At 39.2% G+C, this 27,995-nt stretch overlaps 4 protein-coding genes across 7 annotated transcripts; all 4 read right to left on the bottom strand.

Moving 5' to 3' along the window:
- Window positions 1-194: 194 nt before the first annotated feature.
- On the bottom strand, window positions 195-5,367 carry LOC137131338 (flavin-containing monooxygenase 5-like). Of its 2 annotated transcripts, none has more exons than XM_067512451.1 (10): window positions 5,305-5,367; window positions 4,460-4,600; window positions 4,174-4,362; window positions 3,764-3,929; window positions 2,950-3,092; window positions 2,644-2,840; window positions 2,399-2,546; window positions 2,067-2,274; window positions 1,875-1,947; window positions 195-1,772 (listed from the first exon to the last, which is right to left on the bottom strand). In XM_067512451.1, the coding sequence occupies exons 2-10, from the start codon at window positions 4,589-4,591 to the stop codon at window positions 1,358-1,360; spliced, it is 1,671 nt and encodes a 556-aa protein (XP_067368552.1). In that variant the 5' UTR covers window positions 4,592-4,600; window positions 5,305-5,367; the 3' UTR covers window positions 195-1,357. The 2 variants fall into 2 exon arrangements, with proteins under 2 accessions (XP_067368552.1, XP_067368553.1); XM_067512452.1 differs by lacking the exon at window positions 5,305-5,367 and adding an exon at window positions 4,705-4,741.
- A 1,543-nt stretch (window positions 5,368-6,910) lies between these two features.
- On the bottom strand, window positions 6,911-11,459 carry LOC137131341 (flavin-containing monooxygenase 5-like). Its single transcript, XM_067512454.1, has 10 exons — window positions 11,250-11,459; window positions 10,707-10,870; window positions 10,421-10,609; window positions 10,048-10,213; window positions 9,592-9,734; window positions 9,130-9,326; window positions 8,593-8,740; window positions 8,266-8,473; window positions 8,074-8,146; window positions 6,911-7,971 (listed from the first exon to the last, which is right to left on the bottom strand). The coding sequence occupies exons 2-10, from the start codon at window positions 10,836-10,838 to the stop codon at window positions 7,557-7,559; spliced, it is 1,671 nt and encodes a 556-aa protein (XP_067368555.1). The 5' UTR covers window positions 10,839-10,870; window positions 11,250-11,459; the 3' UTR covers window positions 6,911-7,556.
- Window positions 11,460-12,356: 897 nt separating this feature from the next.
- Window positions 12,357-19,710, bottom strand: LOC137131706 (flavin-containing monooxygenase 5-like). The gene is made up of 11 exons (XM_067513378.1): window positions 19,605-19,710; window positions 18,253-18,295; window positions 18,002-18,143; window positions 17,687-17,875; window positions 17,150-17,315; window positions 16,866-17,008; window positions 16,542-16,738; window positions 16,302-16,437; window positions 15,887-16,106; window positions 14,760-14,832; window positions 12,357-13,665 (listed from the first exon to the last, which is right to left on the bottom strand). Exons 3-11 carry the CDS (start codon window positions 18,131-18,133, stop codon window positions 13,266-13,268), a joined length of 1,656 nt encoding a protein of 551 aa, XP_067369479.1. The 5' UTR covers window positions 18,134-18,143; window positions 18,253-18,295; window positions 19,605-19,710; the 3' UTR covers window positions 12,357-13,265.
- A 1,993-nt stretch (window positions 19,711-21,703) lies between these two features.
- LOC137132140 (dimethylaniline monooxygenase [N-oxide-forming] 2-like) lies at window positions 21,704-27,965 on the bottom strand. Of its 3 annotated transcripts, none has more exons than XM_067514288.1 (11): window positions 27,273-27,413; window positions 27,014-27,161; window positions 26,637-26,825; window positions 26,358-26,523; window positions 26,112-26,254; window positions 25,665-25,861; window positions 24,232-24,465; window positions 23,803-23,924; window positions 23,650-23,722; window positions 23,038-23,107; window positions 21,704-22,957 (listed from the first exon to the last, which is right to left on the bottom strand). In XM_067514288.1, exons 2-11 carry the CDS (start codon window positions 27,143-27,145, stop codon window positions 22,568-22,570), a joined length of 1,716 nt encoding a protein of 571 aa, XP_067370389.1. In that variant the 5' UTR covers window positions 27,146-27,161; window positions 27,273-27,413; the 3' UTR covers window positions 21,704-22,567. The 3 variants fall into 3 exon arrangements, 2 of the variants coding, with proteins under 2 accessions (XP_067370389.1, XP_067370388.1); XM_067514287.1 differs by lacking the exon at window positions 27,273-27,413 and adding an exon at window positions 27,832-27,965 and having other exon boundaries at window positions 21,705-22,957; XR_010915073.1 differs by lacking the exons at window positions 21,704-22,957; window positions 23,038-23,107; window positions 23,650-23,722; window positions 27,273-27,413 and adding an exon at window positions 27,832-27,965 and having other exon boundaries at window positions 23,864-23,924; window positions 24,232-24,304.
- Between the last annotated feature and the right edge of the window lie 30 nt (window positions 27,966-27,995).

Below are 27,995 nucleotides of genomic sequence, written 5' to 3' on the forward strand. Positions count from 1 at the left end.
TTGCCAGATTTATCTTCTCAAATCCCCCTCTCTCACAGCCTCCAACACGCCGTGCAGGTACTTTAGTCATAATTATTAACAAAAACTCACTTATTCATCCAGAGAAAGACCAGCTACCCAAATTCAGTTTTATTTACACATATTAACTAAAATTTCATATCGACAATATTGCAATTCTATACACTGATCTTCATCATTGCATTTTAATTATTATAGCAGCTAATAACATCATTACTGTTGTAATAACATACCCTCACATTATAAAGTAAAAAATAACTTAGCCATAGTGTAGAGGCACACTTTGTGATTGGATGTGGATACTTTGGTGTAGGCTACATAATCCACTGAGACGTGCTTATTATTACATAAATATGTATGTTGAGTACATCTTAGATGAGGCTGTAGTGGAGAAAGACTAAGTAAACGGTTAACTTCCAGTTTCTGATTAATTGCAACCGATCCAGAAAGAGATAGCTGGAACACAAGAAGCCAAGGGTCCTTGAGGTCCGGATTTAGGAACCCCTGCTCTACACCTGGCAACCCGAAATGTTAACGAGTCACGCGTGGACAGTTCTTGTTCCGGGGTCTTCCGGTGGTTCACGAGCGGCGGTCTACCCTTAAGTCTACCATTGTTAGACAGGCATATTAGTGAAAAAACAAGCAGGTCTAATAAAATTATTGGTCTGCAACTTTTATTTTAAATGGTAAATTCTTAATAAATGAAAATTAACTATCTCTATCTAACACGTAACATCTTGAATTCCATAACCAGCAGAAATAATCTACATGTGTATATATTTTAAGAGATCCCGATTAAATAAATGACAATTTACTCCACGTTTTTCTAATTTTTGCAGTCTTCATATCCACAAATGAATTAAAAATCCAGCAAGCCTATTGTTGTCTAGTGTTTTTTTTTATTAAAAAATACCTGATGGTGAACTTATTGATGACAGAGTGAAACCCTACGAGTACTATCAATTCTACCCATATTTGAGTCAATTCCATTAAAAACTATCCTGAAGGTGCCTTTAGGTGGCGTCATTCACCAATGTACATTATACTATATGCTGGTAGACTGCATATACCATCTCTGATGTTCTTTTATATTTCTGGCAGTTAAGATCAGTGGGGTAACAATACTTACTGTTTGTTTATACTGTCACCTCATTAAGCATTTACATTTCACCTATTTCAAATAATTTCGTTTAAATTAGAATTCTACCTTTGTTTATTTTGTTATCATATGGATGACAACAATTGTCATAATTATTAGTCATAAATCCCTAACAGGAACTCATTCGTGTATAATACACTTATCAATATGTGCCACTTGCAAACAAATATCAATTGCACATCACTGTGCAGGCAGGTAGACTTTGATCTTCTCCAACAATGCAGTGGGATCTTGTAAGAAGGCTGGAAGGTTGTTCCTGTACATGTATGCAGCCAAGCCCACTGCAGCAGCTGACAGAACCAGAAGCAGCTTAGATGATCTCTTTGGTTTGGGCTCATTGCAGGGCCTGGTCTGCATGGGTTGAGCCACTCTCTCCCACTGGGTGAGGATGGCCTGACGAGCCCCGGCCCACTTTCCTGGACCTCTGAGACGATACTGGTATGGGGTGCAGGGACCAAACATCACATTCAGGGCCAGCCTGGGATCCGTCAGCAGCATCCTTTGGATTCTGGGTTTAACCCCCAACAGTTCTGCTACTTCATCCATGTAGGTGATGTAGTCAACCTGGATGGTGTGTCTCTGACTGGTGACGTACCTGAAAACAAAACACTGACTGAATAGCTCACAGAGAACAAGATTCGTTCACTGATCCAAAATATACATGTTATCACTAAGGTCATTAAATCCACTGCAGTACCTTTTAGCCATTGTCTCCTGCTTACACTGGATTTCTTTTAGCATGGCAGGCACTGAGGGAAGCTTGATGCAGCCTGTTTGGAACGAGATATTGTTACAAAGTTATTTAGCTTCCCTAACACAGTATACTGTGTCTGAAAAGGACATAATGATGACTAGATTTTATTTATTAACATAAAGTATTAAGTAGTACCTTTAAAGACACGTGTTGCCCATCTAGCCTGCATCTCAGAAATGGGCATAATGGCTCCAAGGGGCTGCACCAGACCAATGATTGCCAGCGTTGGCCGGTCCAACTCAGGAGGAAACACATACTTGTATAGAGATACTTTGTTCTCAGATACTGACACTGCATGTGAGGCCAGGAATGGAAAGGAAAACCTATAACCTGTGGCAAATACCTGCAAATGAGGAGGTTGTGTCAGTCAAACTACTGACCATCTGACATGCTGTCTAAGAAAGTGTAAACAGGGTGGAAAAACAGACATCAGTGGGTGTGTAAATACTGTTAAAAACTAAACCTACCACCAGGGCGACATCTTCCACTACGCTTCCATCATCAAACTCCACACTGGACCCCTGAAATCTGCGGATGTTGGGTTTCACCTGAATTGTTCCAGACAGGATGCGGTTGGGCAGGTCATCATTCACTGTGGGATGCTGGCTTAGAAACCTGAGATTCATATTCAGACGGATCAGTAACACTGCAACAATTTCAAACATGACACACAGACTTAGTGTTTGAACAAACTTTGATGTTAGTGCAACACCTGTGCTTTGGCTTCAAGTTGTACAGACTGTGATCAAATCTTTGGTTGAGACGTCTCTCTATCATGCTGCAGAGTAATCCAAAGGGAAGGATGTGGCGCAAAGAAATCTGTGCCCTGGTATATAGGATATCACTTGGAAAGCCGTTGTCAGAAACTCTGTTTCGGATCCAGGCTCCCCTTCTAGTGCTTAAGTATACCTGCAAGTATAACATACAATAATTAAATCATCAGGTCAGCACTTTATTGGGTTAGGAGATCTATGTTTCATTGTGTGTGGCTCTGTGAATCAAGATCTAGCTGTTTGACCTGTTTGGTGACTCTGCTCAGCTCCACTGCTATGTCTCCTCCAGAGTTTCCTATTCCAATCACCACAACCTTTTTATTCCTCCATTCTTCAGGAGTCTTATAGTCTCGGCTATGGAAATATTTCCCTTTAAAGGTTTCAATGCCTGTAACAGATGTGTGACTATCAGACAACATGCTTCACATTCTTACATTACGGTATTTCGATTCAGAACACTTTTCTGTCCAAATACGTGGATTAAATGAAAAAATATTGCATAATATTTTGTTATAGTTTGGCATTGGTTATTTTATATAAAATCAATCAAAAAATTTAATTAAGTAATTCACTTTCCCAGTGACCCAACTGTGCAGATGCAAACAACAGCAATCACCGGTACTTTACAAAAAAAGCATAGAAGTATACTAAACTACTTTATATGTCACAGCGTCAAATAAGATTTCTGCTCTGAGTTGGGGACAATGTTCTGACACCTTAAATATGTGCAAATAACATGTGATGTTTCAGACCATAATTTATATTGATCAAAGAATTCAAGACAGGAGAGCTTCTGGCATCCCCCATAATCACTGTTATTCTTGGAGGGTAAAAACTTACTCACATAGGCAAAAAATACACCCTCATCTGTGGGTAGAGTGCAACACAAAAATAAAATGGGCTAAAACCTTAAAAAAATAAACCAATTTCCAGGACGCATGCTGATATGCATTGGTGTGTTTTTTAAATAAGTTTTTTTCATAAGTTCACATAATTTGTGACAATTTAATTTCTCTGTCTGTTCTCACCATGAAGTTTTTTTTACAGTCTGTATCGTACCTGGGAAATCATGCAGAGGCAAGTTGGGGTGGCAGTGATGTCCAACACAGATCATCACAGCATCGAAGATGTGTTTCTCCTTTTTGCCATTCTTGTTTTCTATTTCAACATCCCACTGGCCTGAGTGAGGAAAATCTGATCTCTGCTTCATCTGCAAGACTTTGGTCTGAGCAACAGAAAGTTCAATATCAGACATCGAGAGATTGAATTTGGTAAAGATGTTCGAAAAATAGTATTAGCCCACTTTATCATTATATTGTTCACTATAGACTAATGGGCACAAATGGCAATTATGTGCATTTAAAATTAAATCTACAGCACAATATATTGGGCAAAATGTAGAGTGGTGTGAAAATGTTTGCAGCTTTCAGTAAAATTCTTGCAAGAAAAAGTTAATGAGGAATCCTTACATTGAAACGTATGTGCTTGGTGAGCTGGAAGTGGTCAGCATACACTCGAAAGTAGTCCACGATGAGGGAGTTGTGCATGTAGTTTGGGAAGTGTGCAGGGATGGGAAAGTCACTGAAACACATCATCTCCTTGGAGGTGTTGATGATGACAGAGTGGTAGATACTGGCCCTGTCCGGTTCTGGATTCTCCTGCAATCAACCAGGGGAAAAAAAAATAAATCAATCTCACTTTTTAAAACTAAGCTGTAGTTGAGATAAAGTCCAGCCTGCACATAGTTTGACCCACCTTAAACCTCCACAGACCACCAATGTCATCACTACTTTCAAAGCAGACAGGCTCCAGCCCTTCATCCAGACAGGACTTGATGCAGGTCAGACCTGAGCTGCCTGCTCCAACGATTACTACACGACGAGTCATACTTCAGATCTGAGAAGGATGAACCAGATTGAAAATGCTTTATCTGGAAATAAATATAAACCTCAGTGGAGCTGGACATATTAAAGACAGTGCTCAGCACTTAGATAGCTTACATTTAGTTGTCTCCTGTGTTGGACTGCCAACCCGTTGTCTACTGTTTTTGCAGTGTTGGCTACGTCGGTGTCTAACGTACAGATCGACTCTGAGTTAATATGTATCTAGTGTAGTAAAACTTATGTAAACGGTATTTGTTTATTAAGGAGCAGAAGTCTGTACTAATGCCGTACAAATACTTTGTTAACGTACTTATGTAAAGTTTGATTTTTAGACACATTTTTGTTTTTCCTCCCTAACGTTACATTTGATCACAATTATCTCTACTTTGTACTCTTGACATTTTCTAAACACACTTTAGTTTCAATACATTTATGGGTAATTTTAGATTTTAGTTTTTATTTTTGCATTAGAGCGTGGCTGATGTGCACTTGCAGTGACGGTTGCTAAGGATGATGAGCAGTTATAGTATGTGATTCTCCACATCCCACAATATTAGCTTAGCTATCGCCAACACCCACAAAAGCTATTTACATGCTTGCTTAACGTTTTTGGAGACTTGGGTTTCCGATTGACCTCCACCAGAAAGCCGGTCACAGACGGCTCGGCTTTCTTTCTGTTCATAAGAGAAACGTGTAACGTTAGTAAACTTTACTTACTTGGTCCCTTGGTGTCTCGGATTCAGCCTGTAGTTGGATGTCTGCTTACAACCAGGGGCAGTGCTAGGGAAGGACGGGGGAGGCCAAGTAACAAATTTACATGAACATTATTTTAAATTAAATAAATCTTCAAAATAATGTATGCCTGTTGCAATGATATTTCCATGCTGAACTGAGTTGCTCTGGGCAAATATGAAGGCAAAGAAACTCCAAAAATGTATATAAAACGAAATAAACTTAATTATAAGACAATGAAAGGTAGAAATGTACCTTACTTTGACATGGAGTATATTTCAGAGCCTGTACATCTTGAATAATGAATTTTATAATGAACAGTATTAGTTGTTTTACCAGACTTTTTAAAAACTCAAGTAAGTGTTGGTTAAAGAATGTTTTTTTTTTTTTTTTGCCATCTCCATGTAAAGGAGATTATTATGCATAATCAAATTTTTAAATTGTAGGCCAAAGAGAACAATTCAGGTGGTTCATTGAAGCCAGCAAATCTGTTTCATGGCATGTAGTGAATAGCACCAGAAAAAGAGCTTACAAAAAGCAGTTTCACCCAAAAACTAAGGAGATGCAAAACTAATAAGTTTATGGGCATTATCTAACCCATAGACTATTACCCATTACCAAATCAAAGTTTTCAATCATTCTAAGCAAATTTATTACATGATGTTATGAAACAAAGGTATTGCCATTTAGGCCACAAAAATTATGGTCATTTACTTTGTTACGCAATATGACCTTTAGCACCATCAGTGTAAATGGTTAGAAAACACCTACAGCAGTTACTGTACACACAGGATTTTTAAAGGTGAATACCTGGACTTCTTTCAGTCTCTTGCTATAATGCAATAGTTTTCACTAATTTAAAAACTCTTAACTTTATGAAATATCATATACTATGTTTTTACTTACTCCACTCAATTGCCAGAGAAGTAATAAAGGGACAGCATTTGTTTTTCACTCTCCTTTCAAAATCCATATGATCATGAAGCACTCTATTTTTATTAGGTAATGTAAAAATCACTGAAATGATGAAAGTTACAGATAAAATGATGACAAAAGTTAAATTTCAACAATTACAACAACATAATGAATGCGACTGTGGAGGTAGGAGGAAAAGGTAGAGCGGCGGTCCACAAATCCTACAGTTGGTTCAATCCATAGCTCCTCCGGTCATGTGTCAAAGTGTCCTTAGCAAGACTCTGAACCCCATATAAGTTGCTCCCGGTTAGTGTAGGGCAGCTCCCCCATTAGTGTTTGAGTGTGTGTGTAACTGTGAGTGCAGTGTATGAGAAGCAAATGAGAAGCAGTGTAAAGTACTTTGGGTAGCAATAGGTAGAAAAAAAAAAAAAAAAAAAAAAAAAAAAAAAAATATATATATATATATATATATATATATATATATTTGGTCTAAACATATGCATATATGTGTATATATATATATATATATATATATATATATATATATATATATATATATATATATATATATATATATATATATATATATATATATTTGGTCTAAACATATGCATATATGTGTGTATATATATATATATATATATATATATATATATATATATATATATATATATATATAGAGAGAGAGAGAGAGAGAGAGAGAGATAGATAGATAGATAGATAGATATAGTTTAGACCATTTACTATAGCAAAGCAAAAAAACAAAAACAAAAAAAAAATTTGGCTCCATATGATCTAACCCCAATGTGATCACACTTCACCTTTACACTATGCCAGGGTTCTCAGTTATGCTTATCTTCACGTGGTTATTGTAAAGGCTTTCCATTTTTTTTGTTTTTTTCTAGGTCAGTAAGTTCAATACAATGTATAGATTATAAATGTGCAAAATTAATTTGAGACTTGTCTGAAAGGAACCTTGCAATGATGTGACCATACAATTGCAACACTGCAGCAAGAAACAAAGACAATACATAAGTTTGAACTGCATGAATACTAATGAAAAAACAAAAGCCATAGATTACCACCTATTTTGTGTTAATTGTCACATCAGGATTTTACAAATAACACAATGAGCTACTCTGATTCAATAGGTTTTAGTAAAGTATAACATCAGCTGGCATTTGAAGCCACAATGTGTCAGTATCATAATAAAATATAGTATATCATTACATTCTAAGTGTTTGAGCAGTAGCGCAAAAATTACATATATGGTGCGTTGAATTATTAATCACACCTGAATTTCATTCAGTATGATTTGCACATCACTGTGCAGGCAGGTAGACTTTGATCTTCTCCAACAATGCAGTGGGATCTTGTAAGAAGGCTGGAAGGTTGTTCCTGTACATGTATGCAGCCAAGCCCACTGCAGCAGCTGACAGAACCAGAAGCAGCTTAGATGATCTCTTTGGTTTGGGCTCATTGCAGGGCCTGGTCTGCATGGGTTGAGCCACTCTCTCCCACTGGGTGAGGATGGCCTGACGAGCCCCGGCCCACTTTCCTGGACCTCTGAGACGATACTGGTATGGGGTGCAGGGACCAAACATCACATTCAGGGCCAGCCTGGGATCCGTCAGCAGCATCCCTTGGATTCTGGGTTTAACCCCCAACAGTTCTGCTACTTCATCCATGTAGGTGATGTAGTCAACCTGGATGGTGTGTCTCTGACTGGTGACGTACCTGAAAACAAAACACTGACTGAATAGCTCACAGAGAACAAGATTCGTTCACTGATCCAAAATATACATGTTATCACTAAGGTCATTAAATCCACTGCAGTACCTTTTAGCCATTGTCTCCTGCTTACACTGGATTTCTTTTAGCATGGCAGGCACTGAGGGAAGCTTGATGCAGCCTGTTTGGAACGAGATATTGTTACAAAGTTATTTAGCTTCCCTAACACAGTATACTTTGTCTGAAAAGTACATACTGAGGAATAGATTTTATTTATTAACATAAAGTATAAAGTAGTACCTTTAAAGACACGTGTTGCCCATCTAGCCTGCATCTCAGAAATGGGCATAATGGCTCCAAGGGGCTGCACCAGACCAATGATTGCCAGCGTTGGCCGGTCCAACTCAGGAGGAAACACATACTTGTATAGAGATACTTTGTTCTCAGATACTGACACTGCATGTGAGGCCAGGAATGGAAAGGAAAACCTATAACCTGTGGCAAATACCTGCAAATGAGGAGCTTGTGTCAGTCAAACTACTGACCATCTGACCTGCTGTCTAAGAAAGTGTAAACAGGGTGGAAAAACAGACATCAGTGGGTGTGTAAATACTGTTAAAAACCTACAACCAGGGCGACATCTTCCACTACGCTTCCATCATCGAACTCCACACTGGACCCCTGAAATCTGCGGATGTTGGGTTTCACCTGAATTGTTCCAGACAGGATGCGGTTGGGCAGTTCATCATTCACTGTGGGATGCTGGCTTAGCAGTCTGAGATTGATATTACTATGGATTAGTTATTTTGCATCCAGAGTATGACTGATTTAATTGTTCAAAAGTAAAAGGTTTCAGCATTTGGTGAGCATGAATGTAGTAAATAAATGTAATCGCAGTCTTAGTTTTATATTCTACAGTACAAAAGGAATTTGTGTTCTAATTCTTGCCCCAGTGAATGTTGAAGGGGGCAACATTCCTCTATGAATCATTAACTGGTTAGAGAATATTCACAGTACATTTTACAGCCACTCTGGAAAGAATTGTTAAAATATTTTCCATTAGCAATTCAGAAACATGCTGTAGCTATAAACGTTGTTGGGCCAAGTAATGATGCAGCTATAATGGTTAAACCTATAAAAAGACAACAGATGTAAATACAATACCTGTGCTTTGGCTTGAGATTGTACAGACTGTGATCAAATCTTTGGTTGAGTTGTCTCTCTCCCAGACTACAGAAAAAACCAAAGGGAAGGATGGTCCTTACAAAATTCACCACCCTATTATATAACAAGTCCAGGGGCATTCCATTCTCCCCCACTCTGTTCAGAACCCAGGTTCCCCTTCGAGTGCTCAGGTAAACCTACACAGGGTAGACAGGGTAGTTATTATCTTCCAGAGTTTTGTATGGGTTCAACATCATTTAACTTGAATGTGGTTATATGTGGATGCAGTTTGTCTGTGCTCATCTTCAATTTACCTTCACTTCCTTGAAAATACAACAAGCTTGCATTAGTTTACAACTTGTCTGATCACATGTGCTGTTGACCCTTCTGGATTCAATTCTATGATAATATGTCTTATTTTGCACATTATTTTGCATCAGCGTTAAGCTATGTCACTCCAACCTGTTTGGTGACTCTGCTCAGCTCCACTGCTATGTCTCCTCCAGAGTTTCCTACTCCAATCACTACAGCTTTTTTATTTCTCCACTCCTCAGGTGTCTTGTAGTCTCTGCTGTGGAAATACGTCCCCTTGAAAGTGTCAATGCCTTAAAAAAAGATACAGATCTTAAAGCACTAGACAAGAAGATTTTGATCTCTTTGTAGTAGGCTTTACAGCTTCGACCTAAAACATGGACATTATACTGACAACAGTTTTCTCTTTCTGCTGATACAGAATTATGTAACCACTTGTACACAGTTTCCATTAGAAAGAGGATCCCAAGATTGTTGATACTGTGTCAAAGGCTGACTAATAAAATACATTTTGAGCCCTTCATGCTGCCATAAATGTATGTACCAGCATCGCTTGCATTCGAGTAAACTGTGGCATATTTAAATTGTATAGTTTGTAAGTCGTACCTGGGAAGTCATGCAGAGGCAGGTTGGGGTGGCAGTGATGTCCAACACAGATCATAACAGCATCGAAAATGTGTTTCTCCTTTTTGCCACTCTTCTTTTCTATTTCAACATCCCACTGACCAGAGTGAGAAAAATCTGATCTCTGCTTCACCTGCAAAACAATGGTCTTGGCGGCAGAAACAGAGAAAAAAAGAAAACAACTGATAAAAATACAAAGGCTTTTTTAAGGTACTAAAGGAGTCATATTTTCTATACATTTATGAGTGTTTTGCTAAATTAAACAGTATTTTATGTCATTTCAGGTAACAATTCTGCATCATCTCAGACACAAAGAAATGTAATGCTAGGCAAGAACTAAGTTAGGAATCCTTACATTGAAGCGTATGTGCTTGGTGAGCTGGAAGTGGTCAGCATACATTCGAAAGTAGTCCATGATGAGGGAGTTGTGCATAAAGTTTGGGAAGTGTGCAGGGATGGGAAAGTCACTGAAACACATCATCTCCTTGGAGGTGTTGATGATGACAGAGTGGTAGATACTGGCCCTGTCTGGCTCTGGATTCTCCTGCAATCAGCCAAAATAAAAAAACAAAAACAAAAAAACTCACTTGAAAATATGCTGCGATTGAGATGAAGTCCAGCCTGCACATAGTTTGACCCACCTTAAACCTCCACAGACCACCAATGTCATCACTACTTTCAAAGCAGACAGGCTCCAGCCCTTCATCCAGACAGGACTTGATGCAGGTCAGACCTGAGCTGCCTGCTCCAACGATCGCTACACGACGAGTCATACTTCAGATGAATCAGATTGAAAGTGCTTTACCTGCAAACATATGGGGATAGATTCAATTAAAAAAAGGACCCACGTACAGAGAAGTAGTAAAGAGGAGAAAATGTTTTTGTCCTTTGTTTACATCCTCGTGTGGACACTTCTTCAAATGTTGGATTTGTGCCACGAAGCCAGAACAATGTCATAATGAAAAATGACAAGGAGTTTGGCTACACGTTTTTTTCACGGGGAGTTTACTTTGAAAACAATTTTCTATCTCAACCTAACCTGCTGCCGAAACACGTTCTTTTTCGACATTGTTCGGTTAACTCGAGTTAGCAGGAGCGTTGTTAACAACCTCCGAGTAAACCATGCATTTCTCTTTGATAGGCTATAAGATTCAACACATTTGTTTTTACGGCATTTTTCTTACCATCTGCGATCCGAAGACGTTTCGACTTTTCCGTCCTGCACGGAAGTCCACAGTGGGAGGAGTGAGGACACTGTGGATATTTCTGAAACTTTAAAATGACCCTTGAATCTCGGCGCTATTATTTATCTAGTGGTGAAACAAACAAACACCGCCCCTGCTCGAAAACGACTTACCCAGATGTCAACGATATGAGCAGATCCCAACCGATCTGCCTTTATTTTACTCCATTTTAGATCATATTTAGACTTGCAACCAGGGTTGACATGTCAATGCATCAAACTTTGTGCTGTGTGTTTTTATCCTTTTTATCCTGTACAAATACATATGCTGTGCACAAAGTCTGCTGTTTCAAATTTATGTAGGCTTAGTCATTAATCAACAAAGATACAGTTCTCATTTTCTATTAAAAGATAATGATGTTCAATATTAAAATTATTAAACATTTATAACTTGACCAGAATTTTTTTTTTTTTAAAGGAGCAAACATTAGTTTTCTGTCTGTGTCTCCATCTGCTGGTTTCAAACGGACAAGTACATGAAGATCTGGGTAAACAGTGTTTTATAAAAAACCCTGTGTGTTTTAAAGGGAAAACATTTATCAGCCCTTTGTTATTTTTTCAGCTCATGAAAAGTCGGTTTCAGGATCTTTTCATATAACAAGTTAAAAACTCGGCATGATGTCAAATATTAGATCTCCTATTTTCCATGTTAGTTATGAAATACACTGTCAGTGTACGTATACAATAAAAGGTACAGAACTACAATTTCCAGCCGTGTGTTTTTCCACAAAACCCCAGCAGATATTCTTTATAGGCCAAATGTGGCAGGTCTGGCTCTCTGACTTATCATGTAGCCCTAAAATTTGTCAACAGGACTACATATTAAACTGCAAAGTGGTAAAAAGTGGTAAAATGTATTTGATTTCCTCACATATAACACTCAAATATTGAGGTAATTTGCAAAATCTGTACATTTTTAGCTTGAACAAGGCTTTAAGAAAAGTGGTCTGCATGTTTATGACACTGTACTGACTTTTGCCAGTACACACACATACACACACACACACATAACATATTTAAGTAGAAAATAACTTTATTTCTCAATCTGCCTTGTACCACCACAATTATTAATAATGGTTCATTTGAAATGCAACAGAAGGTGCCTTTAGTCCTCAAAAAGAGGACTTAAATCATCAGGTTTTATTAAAAATGTTAATGTATATTACTAAGCCTGGCAAAAATTGTATAAGAATGTTTTTAAAAACAAAGAAACTTTAGTTCAGATTTAAAAAAAAAAAGGTAGTGAGAAAACTCCCAGTAACTGTTGAAGGCCAGCACTATGTGGACAGCAAATCACCAAATCATCTGCATACATAAAGATGGTTAATAAGAAAATTACCAACCCCACAACCTGTAATACATTTATTTAACTGTACTGACAGATCATCAGTGGACAGGCTGAGGGGAAAAAAAGAGATATAGGGCTACCACAAAAAGAAATGCTGGACAGGGCCATGGGCCTAAAATTCTCCACACATGCTAATTTGCCTGCTTTTGTTTTCATTATTCTGCTCTAATTAAACTATTTTCTAGCAAGTTGTATATGCTTAAAGGTTACATTATCCATACCACAGCCTCATTGTCTATAGTACCCATCATAAATCTATTAGTTTAAACACAATTAAACAAATTCTAATATTTTTTCTACAGTAACTGAGAAATGTTTTTTTGAGCTGCTTACTTTATCATTGTTATGGGGTTATGTAGTAATGTTTTAATATTACTGAAAAACCAGACTTCTCTATAACGTAGAAATCCTTGTGTTCCAGGCAAGTGACTCTGACCTCATTGTGTTCTCATGTCTTCTAACAAACCACGTGGGGCATATTTAAAGCTTGCATTAGCACGTAACCCTTACATTTATAAACCACATTAAACTACATACATTTCTTTTATCTACAATAATACAGACTGTAATAAATTACAGACAGAAATTCATTTATGTACATTAAGCAGTTTACTTAGCTGAGCTGAAGAACGGGAGAGCAGTGAAAAAAGAGGACAAATGCTGTTTATTCCAGCAGAAGCAGCACAGCAGGGCAGCACTGGAGAAAATCAACATGGTGCTGAATCTACAAGAGGCTGTGGTCTCTGGTTCTGGTACCGCTCTGGTCCTGAAAGGCTCTACCACCCGGTCCATCTGAGTGAGAATGGCCTGGCGGGCTCCGGCCCACTGGCCTGGTCCAGTCAGACGGTACTGATAAGAAGTAAAGGGACCAAAAAAAACCTGCATTGCCAGTCTGGGGTCTGTCAAAAAGAGCCACAGTATGTTCGGTTTAACCGCCACCTGCTTTGCTACATTGTCTAGGTAAAACATGTAGTCCACTTGGAGAGGGTTACGGTCTGAGCAGGCAAACCTGACAGAGACAGAAAAAGCAAATAAACAAACATGGTAGCTGGTTGGTGAATTTAATTACATTTAAGTGTCACATGTCAGTGACATCCAGGTATTGGCTATCCCAGGTGCTGTTAAGTGGCAAATGGACTTCTTGAGTTCTGACCAACTGGCCCAGAGTTAGAGTTTGGGGCCAACATGGAAGCGATGCAGTTCACTCCTGCAGTGCCATAGTCATTCAAGCTCTAACATATTGTACGTAACTTCAACAGCACATGAAGCATGTTGCTCTCTGAGCAACTTGATGATTGATGAAGCCTTTTGAATGAGAGTTGAATGTCTTCAGGAACCACAAGCAGAAGTCTAGTTGCCACACCAGAACCTTTTGGCACAGTCTCATATGTTCATTCTGACATTGATCACATGGGGACAACGCCGTTGGGATTTACCCCAATTGCATTTTCTCTATAATTTGTGTGGAGATCATTCATTGAATAAAGCAGCATATTTCGTTAAAGTATTACGGTAGGCTCCGCAGCTATGAAATTGTAGTGCGCATAGCATCAGAAATACAACGTTACTCTGTTGCTGGAGAAGTGGTAGCATTCTTAAATTGATTTTATTCTATTTTAGAGCAGATAATAGTGTGCAGAGTTAGTGAAGTACATTCCAAAAGTGTATTCATTTTATTTTATTTTGTGCTTGTATCGATAGCTCCACTGCCACAGTTTTACAGCACTTACACTTACGTTACAGCACTTTTCTGTTGCTGGGAGTTTTACTTTATTTAAAATTTTCAAGCATTAAAACCCCAAGAACCCCAGTAATTTTGTCCTGGGCAAAAAAAAACAAAAAATAATGATCCAGGGCTATATGAATGTAACAATTATCAAAACTTGATTACAATGTCTTAATTAGATTTTTTTAAATTCATTTCCATTCCCTAATGAGATGTTCTGAAAGTTGTCAGTCTAGTCCGTCCTAGCACACTAGAAGAAGGGTTTTATATTAATACTGTGTGTCAACAGCAACCAATCGTGTGTGTGATTCAACAAGACAGTTTAATATGCAGTGTGAAAATGTATAATAACTTTTAAATTTAACATTATTTCCTACCTTTGATGCATTGTCACTGTGTCTTTCTCAATTTCCTTCTTCATGGTCTCTTCTGAGGGGAGGGTTATTAAACCTGTATAGGAGGAAAAATAGTAACATTTTAATATATAGTGGAAACCTGAAAATAGACTTAAACATCATTCCTGCTGGCTGGGATTTATGGGGATTTTGACACAGTTGTGTGTGATGTGCACCTTCTCTTAAGTTAAACTATATGTTACAATTAATTTTAAGCCTTATGTACCGTATAACTACTGAAACAGTATGAAATGAATTGAATAAAATGTTATATGAAATGTTGTATATTGGGGCTACTACAGTAAGGCAAAAAGGGGATTCACAGCTCATTCCAAAATCTTCCTATATCATTCATTTATTATCTGTCATATGTTATGACCTGGGTCAATATTTGTAATATTATTGCTTGGAGTTTTTTTTTTTGTCTCTCTCTCTCCTGCTTGTGTTTTGTGTTGGTGTGTCTCAGGGATGGGCCACAGGTAGTGTTTACAGATTGGTCCATATGAATTAATTGCCAGCTGATTGGACAATATGGATCTACTTTCTTCATATACCCCAGATGTCAGCAGCTCTCTCTCTACACCTTTGCTACTCCCAAACAACCCAGCATTCTTTTTATGGACTCTGCGAGAAAGCGGAGTGATCATTTGTTGTGTAGATATAGCTGTAAATAAACATATATATTTCAATGTAAATATTGAGCACCAGGTAGCAGTAAGAATCAGAATTTCTCTCCTGTTTTCGATTAGGAGATTAGGTTATACATCTGTCTTTTATTTTTATTTTGTATTTGGTTTTGTTAGGGCTTTGTGTTTGTTGTTTTGGGCACTGCTCACATCTGGAGAAAATAAATTACTACCGTTTGGTTTTGGAAAACTTCTGGTTCTGCTGGTTTTGCTTGGGAATGGGAAGAGTGGGGTAGCACATTGTGTTGTGCCTAGGTTCCCCTAGACCAGGGGCATAACATGATTTGGGGGCTTGTTAAATTGCTTTGTTTCAGCCATTATAAGGAGGTCTTCCAATCTTTAATGTCATGTTAGTATAACACAAAAAAAAGGCACTTGAATTGTCAGCTTCGGTAAGTGGAAGACTCTTTTTCGGTGTTTTACCTTTAAAAACTCTGGTAACCCAGCGAGCCTGCATCTCAGCTAGCGGGTTAATGGCCCCAAATGCATGGATGAAGCCCACTACTCCCAGTGTGGGATGGGTCAGTGCAGGAGGAAACGCATGGTTGTAGAGACGCAGCCTGTAACCACATTTAGCCTGCAGAGCTGCAGGCAGGAAGGGAAAGCTGTAGTTGTATCCTGTAGCAAAGACCACTACATCCACCTATAAGGCACAGACAAAACCGTATGGTTGGAGGAGTTCACCAAATTACTCTCCAAATTATTTAATTTTAGTGATGAAATATAGGCATTCAATCCATGATCATTACTTGAAGAAACAAAACAGAAAGTCCAAAAATGGATGCCACCATATCTCATCCATGTTTTACAACATGGATGAGATATATTTACCACACACCTTGTCTATTCTGCTGCCATCAACAAAGACCACACTGGATCCACAAAACTCCTTCACGTTTGGTTTAACCTGAACACGACCTGAGATGATCCGAGCTGGCAGGTCATCATTTACTAAAGGAATCTGTGTAAAAAAGCTGCCAAAAGAAACCCAGCCACAGAACAAACTTTACATTTCAACTCCACTAATGTTAAGTGTGTAGAAAAGCAAAAATCGTTGGCGTGTTCTTCATCTTGTTACCCATGCTTTGGCCTCAGCCCATATAGTCTGTGGTCAAATGCTTTGTTCACCATCTTCTCCAATGTCCAGTTGATCCATGAGGGGAACAGATTCAGCAGCATCATATGCATTCGAGAAGAACCTACAACATCATTTGGGAGCCCCCCCGGTCCTACACGACCAACAACCCACGCGCCGCTCCTGGTGCTGAGATACACCTGCAGCTCAGAAAACACAAAGAGGGTTCAGATTCATGTCCATGACATTGCAGTACATACAGGAGAAGGCAGCAGTTATTTAGTTTTAAACAGTGTCTATAAACAGTAATATGGCGTAACAATGTACCCTCTCAGCAACTCTGCTAACATCCACTGCAATATCACCTCCAGAGTTTCCAATCCCAATCACCACCACTCTTTTCCCCTGTAGACCCTCAGCATTACGGTAGTCCCAGCTGTGAAAATACCTGCCTTCAAAGCTTTCTATACCTGAAATGAAGTAAGGCAAATGGAAATAAAGGGCAGCAGTTGGATGCAAATCCTAATTAAAAGGCACTGGGTACATAATGTGAAAAAGGGGGACCAATAGTAACAGTGACTCTCATGAATGTAGCTTTGTGTTCCTGGTACCTGGGAAGTCTCTGAGGGGCAGGTGAGGCTGGGTGTAGTGTCCGGTACAAACCATAACGGCATCAAAAATGTAAATCTCCCTTTGCCCATCACTCTTCTCAGTTTCCACCTCCCATTGGCCTGTCGCTGCAAAATTTGATGTTTGCCTCACGCTGACCACACTAGTCTGGGACATACAGAGACACATTGAAAGTCCTGCAATGCATATAGCCTAAATTTTAAGTGAGAGCATTTAGAAATATGTCTGGTAAAACATTCTTACCAATACATTTGATCTGTCATATAACAGAAAAAATTGACAAAATATTGCCCTATACATAGACATATTTTCAGGTGGAAATGAAATTCTATTACAAAAAAAGCATTAAAACCTCAGTGTTCCTTTTAGATTGTGTCTTTAAAATGCAACAAAATAAAGATAGGATCACCACATGTAATGACGATTGAGCGAACTTCCTAAAAGTCTGTGCTCCCTGATTGACTATATTTCTTATTTTTGCTAAATATAGAATCAACTTTTGGCTGAAGGTCACTAACCTCAAAGTGTATGTGCTGCAGCAGTTTGAAAGCCTCAGAGTATAGACGCAGATACTGCAGCACTTCAGAGTGATGCATGTTGTTGGGAAACTCGGCTGGAGGAGGGAAGTCACTAAACGCCATCATCTCTTTGGAGCTGTTGAGGACCACAGACTCATAAATATTGGCTCGTCCAGGCTCTGGCTTCTCCTAGAAATGACAGTGATCAGTCCACTTTAACGCCTCGTCAAAATCATTACAAATATATCCTAAAAATGTACATTACACAGTACATTAACATTACATTTTACTCTTCTACAAAGCTGTGTCCCTCACCTTAAATCTCCATAGACCTCCGAGGTCATGGCCACTCTCAAAGCAAGTTGGCTCTAGACCTTCATCCAAACAGGCCTTGATGCTGGTGAGACCACTTGGACCGGCACCGATCACTGCCACCTTGTGAACCATGCTGCAGAGGCTAGGACCAGAGTACGTTTTTAATGTGACGTTAAGCAGATTTCTGTTGACTGATAATAAAATGTGCACAGCTGCCCTTTTGCAGTGTTTTCCAGACCATTCGTCTTTACCTGAACCAGATGTGTACATCTTAGGAAACAGATGAACTGAGCCCTAAATTCAAACAGTACAGAACTAAATTAGACCCAAAATGGTTCACGTACAACCGTGACTGTTGCAATCAAAATCAACCGTGTCTGGACTAACTTCCCCAATTTTTTATTCTTTTCTTTTCTTGTCTTTTTTTTTTTTTTTGCAATCTCTGCTTTGGTTTACAAGGTGGTTTGGACATTTCTTTATATTTGTACCACACAACAAAGGCTAAAATTAATCAAAGCGAAGCTCAACACGGTTAATAGTTGGCTATTAGTCGCATGCACACGGAGGTGTGACGTAATACAATGCGCTAATGTTATCCCAATTTGTCCTGCCAGCTTGGCAGATATTAATGATTCATTACACGGTTCAACAGGGATGCTTTCATAGGTTACGATGGACTTCATGCGCTTTTCTTATCTTTTGCAATTGCATGCAGTTTCGACTTTTCCGTGCTGCTTCTAGTGAGTGGCAGCACTGTGTAAATGTATCAAAAACTTGAAGCAGACAGAGCCTCCGCTGGAAAAGCAGCACAGTGTCAGCAACACGGCAGTTTCTCCGATTAACACTATTAATGGAGACCAAAAAACCCTATAGCCTTAGTTATCAAAGATGGTGGTTTCTAGTTAAGTCTAGTTAAATTATTAAATCAATTTAATGTACAACTGTTGGACTGGGCTTGTATTTTTCTAGTTGACCAAAATCAGTTCTCTGTTTGTGTCTCCATCTGCTGGGTTTAAAAGGACATGATAATTAATATCAAATGGCCTGTATTCAGTTCCGTAGACCAGTGGTTCTTAGTCCTGGTCCTCAAGGACCCCTAATATGCTTGTTTTCCAACTACCCACTGCTAATTAACTGCAGCAGGCATTTTTATGCAATCGGAGCTGGAAAACACCATCTCACATAAGGGTGGAGTGGGAGAACACAAAGTAAATTGGTATCTTCCAGGTTTTGATTGACTGAACACACCTGATCCAGGTCCTCAACAGTGGTTAGTGCAGAGTTGGTTGAAAGACAAGCACAGCAGTGGTCTGTGAGGACCAGGACAGACAACCACTGCAAAAAAGTGTTTTCCCCTGAACTAATTATTTATACATGGTGCCATAATTACTAGAGTAAGTCATGTAAGAAACACCAAACAGCCACACACACACAAAAACAGTTGTTGTGTTTCAGTGTATGCAAAAACAAAGACAGAAGCATGAACACATTTTTCACTGAGTCACACAATGGCAACGGTTCATCCGATTACCGCTTCCATTCATTGATTCCCAAACTTCTGTGCTTCTAGGAATTCATCAACCAAATCATGCACCAGCCTTACCTTTTCTTTGAAGTGAGAGAGGAATAATGGCACTTTGTTCTTTGTTCTTTCTGCTCTGATCCTCAAGCCTCTTCCATGTGTTCATCTGTTCAGGGAGGGTTTAAACACTCACAGAGAAGGTTGATGATTGACTCATTCTTACAGTTAAGACATATATTCATAGAGTGTCAGCATTACTAAGAAATGCAATGCAATCATAATGTCATCATCATTTGCTCATGGGAGTAGTTTGTAGCACTTGGGAGTAAGACCTGTGAAAATCTCCCCATGATGATACAAGTTATGACTTCTTCGTGTGAATAAGTACTAAAATGATGCAAAAATTGCAAAACAGAAGACCACATGCTAATGGTTCTTTCCAAACAGTCCATCTCTAAAAGGGACTTTCCATTTTAGGGTAAAAGGAAAATACTGTCAGAACAAAATACTTTTAGCCACGTACAGGATCTTACAGTTTGGAAATCTAAAACCTTATTAAGGACACAGGGGCATTTTGAAAAGCCACCAGAGTGATATATACAGCTTTGAAGCAATATTTCTGTGTAACTGCATTTTTACTATTTATTTATTTTATTAATAGAGAATCAAAATCAAGTCCCAATCACTATTTACCTGATGTGTGCACATTTTTGTGCATGCAACTCTCTCATTATTCATATCATATGAATTAAAATCTCTATTTCTAACCACTAAACAACACAAGGCTTGAGCTTTAAGTATCACTGACTTGAACACAGGACCCAAATAAATACACATTTTATAGACAAAATTTTAACTCATCGCATCCTGGGTCTGTTCTTTCTTGTCCTTTTGATGCTGTTCTTTGTCTCGGTCTACATCTTGGACATATTTCACCTGCAGTTTTTATCATTAGGGGTCATAGGGGTCAAACACACAAACAAAAGTAGATAAAACTTTTAATGGTTGTGAAATTTTGTTTGCTTCAAATGGGGCACACTGTGTCCTGGGGTCATCCATAGTCAACACTGAATGAAAAGACATCTCATTACTATTGTTGAGTTTTATCAATTTTAAGCAAGTTTGTTCACCCTCAGGTGCTTCTCTGTTAAAGGTTGAAACTGGCTTCAGCATGAGAGCACCAAAACACCATCTCCCCTGGATTGTGGGTGATTAAATTGCTTTAATTCCTTCTGTTATCCAACTCTTGATGTAATTTAATGAAAAATAAGATTTCAATGCATTATAGAATACATTTGATGACTTCAACTCATTTCCATTTTCAGGAGAACAGACAAGGATTCGCTTTCCCTGCCAAAAGGAGACCAGCTGCAGGACAGCAGCCTTGCTGTTGCTTCTCTCTGAACCACTCACAGAACTCAGAGGATGGTGGTTTCTCACAGGACTCATCGTGGCCTCCACCTGAAGAGGAACAGAGACTGGAATGCAACACATTGCCCATCAGATGCTCCTAAAAGGCACTGCATCACTTTGTGAATCAGCTTCCTAAAGGATGTCTACATTACCTGAACACACACACATAAATAAATAAATAAATACTAAATACTGTTGTCTAAAATCTGTACCCCATAAAGTTGATACAGCTTTGTGTTATTATATATACTTCCACTTTGATCCTGCAGTCAAAAGCCCTCCCAAGGAGTCCCAAGGGGATTTTGTGCATAAGGAATTGTTTTGTGAGATGAACAATTTTTTTTGCTTTATCTTTTGTACTGAATAGTTTCAACTTGTAGGGCTCTGAACCCATCAGTGAAATGAGTGAAAGGCGAAAATCACCCAGCTAATATAATGGTTACCAACAATAATGAACTTCTGCCATTTACAGTTGGATGCAAGACTTTGCCTCCCTTTGAAATGACAAAAAATTTTGTTTCCTTAGAATGATACAATTTAAATTTAAATTAATTCATCAAGAGGAATAAAAAAATGTTTGCACTAATTTTACTTTTAATGATGAAAGAATATGTACACCAGATGAATGTACCTTATTATTATGTTAGGTTTAGGGTTAAGTTTGCTTTTCCTTACATTAAAAGACCACATTAAGGGATGATTTTAAAATAAACTTAAACTAGATCTGTCCTAATTAACTTGTTAGAACAGGAGGAATAAATAACAACCAGCTAATAGAAGATATGAAACACGCAATAGTGATTTCTATGGTACGTTTATTTGAGAAACACATTAGAGAGCAATCTGAGATGAAATAGAAAATGAATGATCTTTAGAGTACTGAGACCAGTTTTCAGAGCCTTGATGAGAGAAGCTCTGGTAACAAACTGTTTAAAGAAAGTTGTCTTTTCACAAAACCCACCACAAAACCATCTTTACAATTTACAACTTCATGGGGAAGTAATCAGTAAACAAACTGATCTCTTGGTAAAAACGACATGTAAAATGACGTAAAAATGTAAAAAACGTCCTACAATTATTAAAATTGAAAAAGTCCCAACTTTGGTAAAGTTGGTGAAATATTTTATATAAAAGGACTGAGAGGTAAATGAGTATTACTGTATTACACTAAAACTGTAGTTGTAACATGCACAAACAAACCAGTGAAAATATAGTTGTGATTTATGTTGCAGCCACTGAAACAAACAGATGAGCTGAAGATAATCTTGTGTGATAGACAGGCACACAGTTTGAATAGTGCTGATAAACAGCATTCAAAACAACTATGTTGATAACATGCAGTGATGGAATTCAACTTAAAGGTCCCACTGGGGTAGAGTGTGTTTCCATCAGCACATAGAGAATCAAAATAGGGCACATACAACATGACTGGCGCACAGATTCATTCATCACTCACATTCCGCTTTGGAAAAGTGTAGCCACTGTGACAGACAATCAGAATTTTCCCAGGCATTTCAAATGCAGCCTGTCAATTTGTATCAATGCAAAGTGAAGTTAAAAGTGAAATGCATTCACTTTGGTGAAGTGAACTGAGCTAAAAGTGCAATCGTATAATATTATAACCTAGGTTATTACATATACAGCATTTGTTGACCAGAAAACCAGGTGTCCCTTAGACAAACCTTGCTTTTGTCCACAATTTGAGCTACACCCTGGAGTCCTGGGATGATCTCACTTTTAGTTAGAAGCAAAGCAATCCCAGCAATCGCCAGAGTTCCCCCAAATGTGAGAAGCCAAGAGGAAAAAAGGACAGATGGCACGGTCTTTGTTTCTGGTACCACTCTAGTTCTGAAAGGCTGAGCCACCCGCTCCCACTGAGTGAGGATGGCATGTCGGGCACCAGCCCACTGTCCAGGCCCAGTGAGACGATACTGATATGGAGTGCAGGGACCAAAGAAGACCTTTGCCCACAGAACAGGATCTCTCAGAAGTAGTGTCAGGAAGTTTGGTCGAACTCCTACCTGTGTTACGAAGTTACATTTGTGTCTTGTATATGTGTACACTGAAAGAAATTTGTTACATAAAGCAGAACAGAACTGACCTCTTTAGCCATGAAATCCAGGTATGGAATGTAAGCTACCTGGAGAGCAGCTTGACGTGGACAAGGATAGCTGAGAAAATAAAAGAAAGTAGATTCACACTCATTCAATTGTTGCACATTTACTGTACTCTAACTGTTCTTAAATAAAGTGTTCTCCAGAAATCTACACGCTACCTCTAGAGGCTGCTTAGAGTCCTGCACAAAGAAAATCTTTGTCCTCATGCTCTACGTGTCCATTAAATGTTGTTTGTCAAATTCCAAACAGGCTGTGGCTTCCATCCATTCACTCAATTATAAAGTCTTACTGAGATGGTCACCGTTCTTTCAGGTTCTCACATCTCTGCAGAGAACTTCTGCAGCTCTGTTAGAGTGGCCACTGGTTCCAGGTCACCTACCAGACCAGCAAACCTGTTCAGGCAGCTCAGGCAGCACCAGGAAGTTTCCTGGTGGTTCCAGGCTTATTCATTTTTAGTCATTGAGGCCACTGTGCTCCCGGGAACACTCAAAGCTTTAGAAACTGCTTTATACACTTGTGCTGAACTTGTTTTATGTCCTGACATGCAGTGTAGATTGTGGGACCTTATATAAAGTATATAAGAAATAATAGAGTACCTTTCCATGTTCCTTTTCTTTTCAGACTCAATGTTAGCCAACATTTTGTCCTTAGATGGAAGATGACACAAACCTTAAAGATGAAACAACAATAGAGTCACATTTTTCTCATTATTCCTATGTGTGTGTAAAGCTGTATGTAAATTCTTTTACCTAAAAAGACCTTAACAGCCCACCGTGCCTGCATTTCCACAATAGGCATGATTGGTCCTCTTGTTTGGAAAAGACCCATGATGGCCAGTGTGTAGCGTTGTAGAGAAGGTGGAAAAAGTCTCCTGAAAATTGGGATAGAACAAAACTATGGTTTCCCTTTGAAATTATTATATTACGAGTGATAGTGAAAAATCAATTAACAAAAAAACATAAAAGCATTGTTTATTTATTCCTTGTAATATGGCTACCTCTAGCAACCATTGTAATTTTGACGGGAGCAACAGTCACTGGTGGTGATAAATTTAATGTCATTTTTTTTGTAAATCAGTGACATTTTTAAGAATTTACAGAGATGTAGCTTTTTTCCCCCTTTAAATGCTAAGAGTTACCTTCCCTCGCTACACAGCGCTCTATCCATTATGAACTTACTTATACAACATCAGCTCTCCATGAGGCCCCTCAGATAGAGCTGAGTGCAGGAATGGGAAGTGTCCATTATACCCTGTACAGAAGATCACAACGTCAATGTTCTCCTCCACCGTGCCATCATCAAAAACAACGCAAGAGTCCTTGAATCCCTTCAGATTGGACTTCATTACTAGTGCCCCGTGAAGGATTCGACCAGGAAGATCATCATTAATCAAAGGCTTTCTGTCCAAAAGTCTGGGAAAGAAGAGTAGTCAAGAGAAAGTCAATCAGCCTTAAGTTGTGATGAACATTGTGTGACAATTAAGACACAGTGCTGGTTGTCAACACATCTTTTCAAACTGCACAGAGATTAGTTGACCTTTGAAATATAAACGATGCCAGGTATCTGTGTCGTCTTGTTCCCCCTGCGCTTGAGTAGACACTCTAATTTCTCCCCATGATCTCCCCATGATACCCATGACATGCATTTAATAACTCACAGGTACGATGTGAGTTAGAAAAGAAGGAGAAAATCTGGAGTGAGTTAGATGAAGTGATGTGGAGCATCCACAGAGGCGAGAGAGTGGTGATTGGTGTAGATTTCAATGGACATGCAGGTGAAGGGAACAGAGGTGATGAGAATGTGGGCAGGTTTGGTCTTTAGGTCTTCAGGCCAGGAACGCAGAAAGACAGATGGTGGTAGACTTTGCAAAGAGGATGGAAATGGCTGTAGTGAATACTTTCTTCTAGAAGAGGCAGGAACATAGAGTGAAATAAGAGGTAGAAACACTTAGTTGGACTACATCTTGTGTAGACATAGTAATCTGAAAGAGAGCAGTGACTGTAAAGTATTGGTAGGGGAGAGTGTTGCCAGACAACACAGGATGGTGGTGTGTAAAATGACTCTGGTGGAGAGAAAGACTAGGGGACTAAGGCAGAGCAGAGGAAGAAGTGGTGGAAGTTGAAAAAGGAAGAATGTTGTGTAATTTTCAGAATGGTGATGAAACAGGCTCTGGGTGGTCAGGAGGTGCTTTCAAATGACTGGACAACTACAGCTAATATGATCACGTAAACCGGTAGGAGGGTACTCTGTGTAGTGGGACACTGAGAGGACTGAAGAGAGTAGACAGGAGCACAGGGAGATGCAGCGTAAGGTGAAGGTAGAGGTGGCAAAGCAAAAAGCATATGAGGACTTGTATGCTAGGTTAGACACTAAGCAGGGAGAGGTGGATTTGTACAGGTTGGCCGGACAAAGAGATAGAGATGGGGGGTCTAGAGGAAGATCAAAGAGGAGATTTATGGATGTAGTGAGAGAGGACATGAAGTTAGTTGGTGTGAGAGAAGAGGATGCAGAGGACAGGGTTAGATGGAGGCAGATGGTTCGCTGTGGCGACCCCTGAAAGGGAACAGCCCAAAGGAAAAGAAGAAGAAGAACATAACGTCAAATATGTCACCTGTGTCTGGGCTTCAGCCCATAAAGTTTGTGGTCATATTTGGAGTTCAGGGCTCGCTCTGCTGCCCAGTTGACCAGAGTCTTAGGAAGGTGCTGTATGAGGAGGTTGTTGAGCCTGGTGATTTTCATGTCCAGGGGAAGACCATTGCTGGACATCCTTCCCATCACCCAGGCCCCCTGACGTGTGCTGAGAAATGTCTGTCAGAGAATTGTCATTATAAGATTTAAACGTATCCATGCATATAATGTGATATTTCACATCATAAATAAAAATCAGTGCCGATGAACTCAACCACAGAAAATGTCTCACTTTTACAGTTTACATTTAATACTGTTGCAGTACAATAAAAAGCTCACAATATACAATACGAAAGCATACAAACAGAGATAAAACTAATTACACATAACCAGGGACAAACAATTTCTGCTCTTTTTTGATTTGCCTTACCTTTTCTGCAGATCTACTAATCTCTACTGCAATATCTCCTCCAGAGTTGCCAATTCCAACCACCACCACTCTCTTTCCTCTGCAGGCATTTGCATCCTTATATTCCCAGCTGTGGAAACACCTGCCAGAAAATGTCTCATATCCTGGGGAGATACAGACGCTTCAATGAAAAAACAACAGAATGTGCTGACCCAGAGTATAGCAGACCGCTTTTCTTTAAGTGGTTTTAAATTCTCATTCACAGACCTGAAAAGTCTGACAGGGGTAAGGTCGGCTGTGTGTAATGGCCTGAACACACCAGAACGGCATCAAAGATGTGGCTCTCCTCTTCTCCATCCCTGTTTATGGCGACAATAGCCCACTGACCGGACAAATGGAAATCTGGCCTTTTTGTAATACTCCTCACTGTGGTCTGAGCATTCACACAAACACATACAAAGAAGTCTGACTTTACATCATATGTTTCAGAAGGTCGTGACACAACTTGTGACAGTGACACACTCAGCATGATAAAACAGGAAAGACCTGGAAGTTAATGTATCTGAGAAGATCAAAGTACTCAGCGTAGAGCCTGAAGTACTGCAGGAGTTGGGAATTGTGCATGTAGTTTGGATAGTCTGCAGGCATTGGAAAGTCACTGAAACACATCATTTCTTTGGAGGTATTGGCCATCAAGGAGCGATAGATGCTGGATCGCTGTGGCTCAGGTGTCTCCTGTGGGCACAATGGAAAACAAGACAGTAAGAAGGAAATTACATTTTATGTAATGTAATTTAAAGAGTTATTAATCCTTGTGCCCAAGAAACATATTGTTTGTTCATATAAAGTCTCATATTGGCAAGAACGACGCAGACACAGAGATGAGTACGTTGTAGGATCTTTCAAGCTGTACCTGCACTCACCTTAAATTTCCACAGGCCGCCAATGTCATCACTGCTTTCAAAGCAAACAGGCTCCAAGCCCTCATCGACACAGGTCTTTATACAGGCTAGACCGGCACTGCCTGCACCAACCACTGCCACACGTCGAACCATTATGTTACTAGTGTATCTGAAAAAGTAGCCAAAAATCTAGTGTGAAATTAGTGTGTAGTGGTTATTTTATTTAGTTTTTTATTTTTATTTATTTTTTATTTTCTGGAACCTGCATTATTTCGATTACCAAAAAAGGGATACACAACTACTTTAGCAAGCAGACCAGAAGAAGGTTTTAGCTTTTGATTAGCACAAAAATCAGTTGCTCGCAAGTAATCAAAGGACATAAACAACAGAGCAGCAAACAATCCAAGCGGCAGGCAGGCTGAAGATCCAGGAAAAGATCAGGAACATGTACAGCTAATGGGAGGGGCTAACACACTCCCTTAGCAACTCGGAAAGAAAGGCAAGGGGGGACATTTTGAGGAGAGAATGAAGCCATCTGTTGGCCAAGGAGGGTTAAATAGAAACAGAAAGCGGATAGAGCACAACTGTGGTTTATTGTTATAATCCAAGTGAAGTGAATCTCACCTCTGGATATATTTTTTTTAGTAAAGCTTTGTCACTTCTTGGGAACTGCAGTGTCAAGTATCTCATATCATCAACTATTTTTAAAACTTTTTAAATTACTTCAGTTCTGAGGAAATAAACCTGTCTACTTGTCCCTGTGTATCGACCCAATATTGGCAGAGGAATCACAAGCAATTGTTGTTATTGTTGAATAAATATACTCCCAGCACTCTCACCTGATCGATGAAGCTGATTGCAGGTCCTGTGCAGCTGTGAGCACCCTGTATGTTCCCACGAACTGAACTGATTTTCATCTGATCGCCGCTACTGCAAAGAGGACTTCGACCCTGTTAGGTGGAGTGGAGTGGTTAAGCTGTATGTGAAGGAGCAACAAACACAC

Source organism: Channa argus, chromosome 8 (genome assembly GCF_033026475.1).
Source record: "Channa argus isolate prfri chromosome 8, Channa argus male v1.0, whole genome shotgun sequence".
NCBI classification, from domain to species: Eukaryota; Metazoa; Chordata; class Actinopteri; order Anabantiformes; family Channidae; genus Channa; species Channa argus.

Bases quoted from the DNA above. Each gene is read 5' to 3' on its own strand.
- LOC137131706 (XM_067513378.1), bottom strand. From the start codon at position 18,133: ATGGTTCACAAGGTGGCAGTGATCGGTGCCGGTCCAAGTGGTCTCACC. The intron at 17,316-17,686 runs GTTAGTGACCTT...TGTATGTCCCAG, and splicing joins TGCAGCACATACACTTTGAG to ACTAGTGTGGTCAGCGTGAG. The intron at 13,666-14,759 runs GTAGGAAATAAT...TGTCTCTGTCAG, and splicing joins ACAGTGACAATGCATCAAAG to GTTTGCCTGCTCAGACCGTA.
- LOC137131341 (XM_067512454.1), bottom strand. From the start codon at position 10,838: ATGACTCGTCGTGTAGCGATCGTTGGAGCAGGCAGCTCAGGTCTGACC. The intron at 10,214-10,420 runs GTAAGGATTCCT...TCTGCCGCCAAG, and splicing joins CCAAGCACATACGCTTCAAT to ACCATTGTTTTGCAGGTGAA. The intron at 9,735-10,047 runs GTACGACTTACA...TCTTTTTTTAAG, and splicing joins GCCTCTGCATGACTTCCCAG to GCATTGACACTTTCAAGGGG.
- LOC137132140 (XM_067514288.1), bottom strand. From the start codon at position 27,145: ATGGTTCGACGTGTGGCAGTGGTTGGTGCAGGCAGTGCCGGTCTAGCC. The intron at 26,826-27,013 runs GTGAGTGCAGGT...TTGTGCCCACAG, and splicing joins GCGGCCTGTGGAAATTTAAG to GAGACACCTGAGCCACAGCG. The intron at 26,524-26,636 runs GTCTTTCCTGTT...GTGAATGCTCAG, and splicing joins TCAGATACATTAACTTCCAG to ACCACAGTGAGGAGTATTAC.
- LOC137131338 (XM_067512451.1), bottom strand. From the start codon at position 4,591: ATGACTCGTCGTGTAGTAATCGTTGGAGCAGGCAGCTCAGGTCTGACC. The intron at 3,930-4,173 runs GTAAGGATTCCT...TCTGTTGCTCAG, and splicing joins CCAAGCACATACGTTTCAAT to ACCAAAGTCTTGCAGATGAA. The intron at 2,547-2,643 runs GTGTTGCACTAA...TATGAATCTCAG, and splicing joins AACTTGAAGCCAAAGCACAG to GTTTCTAAGCCAGCATCCCA.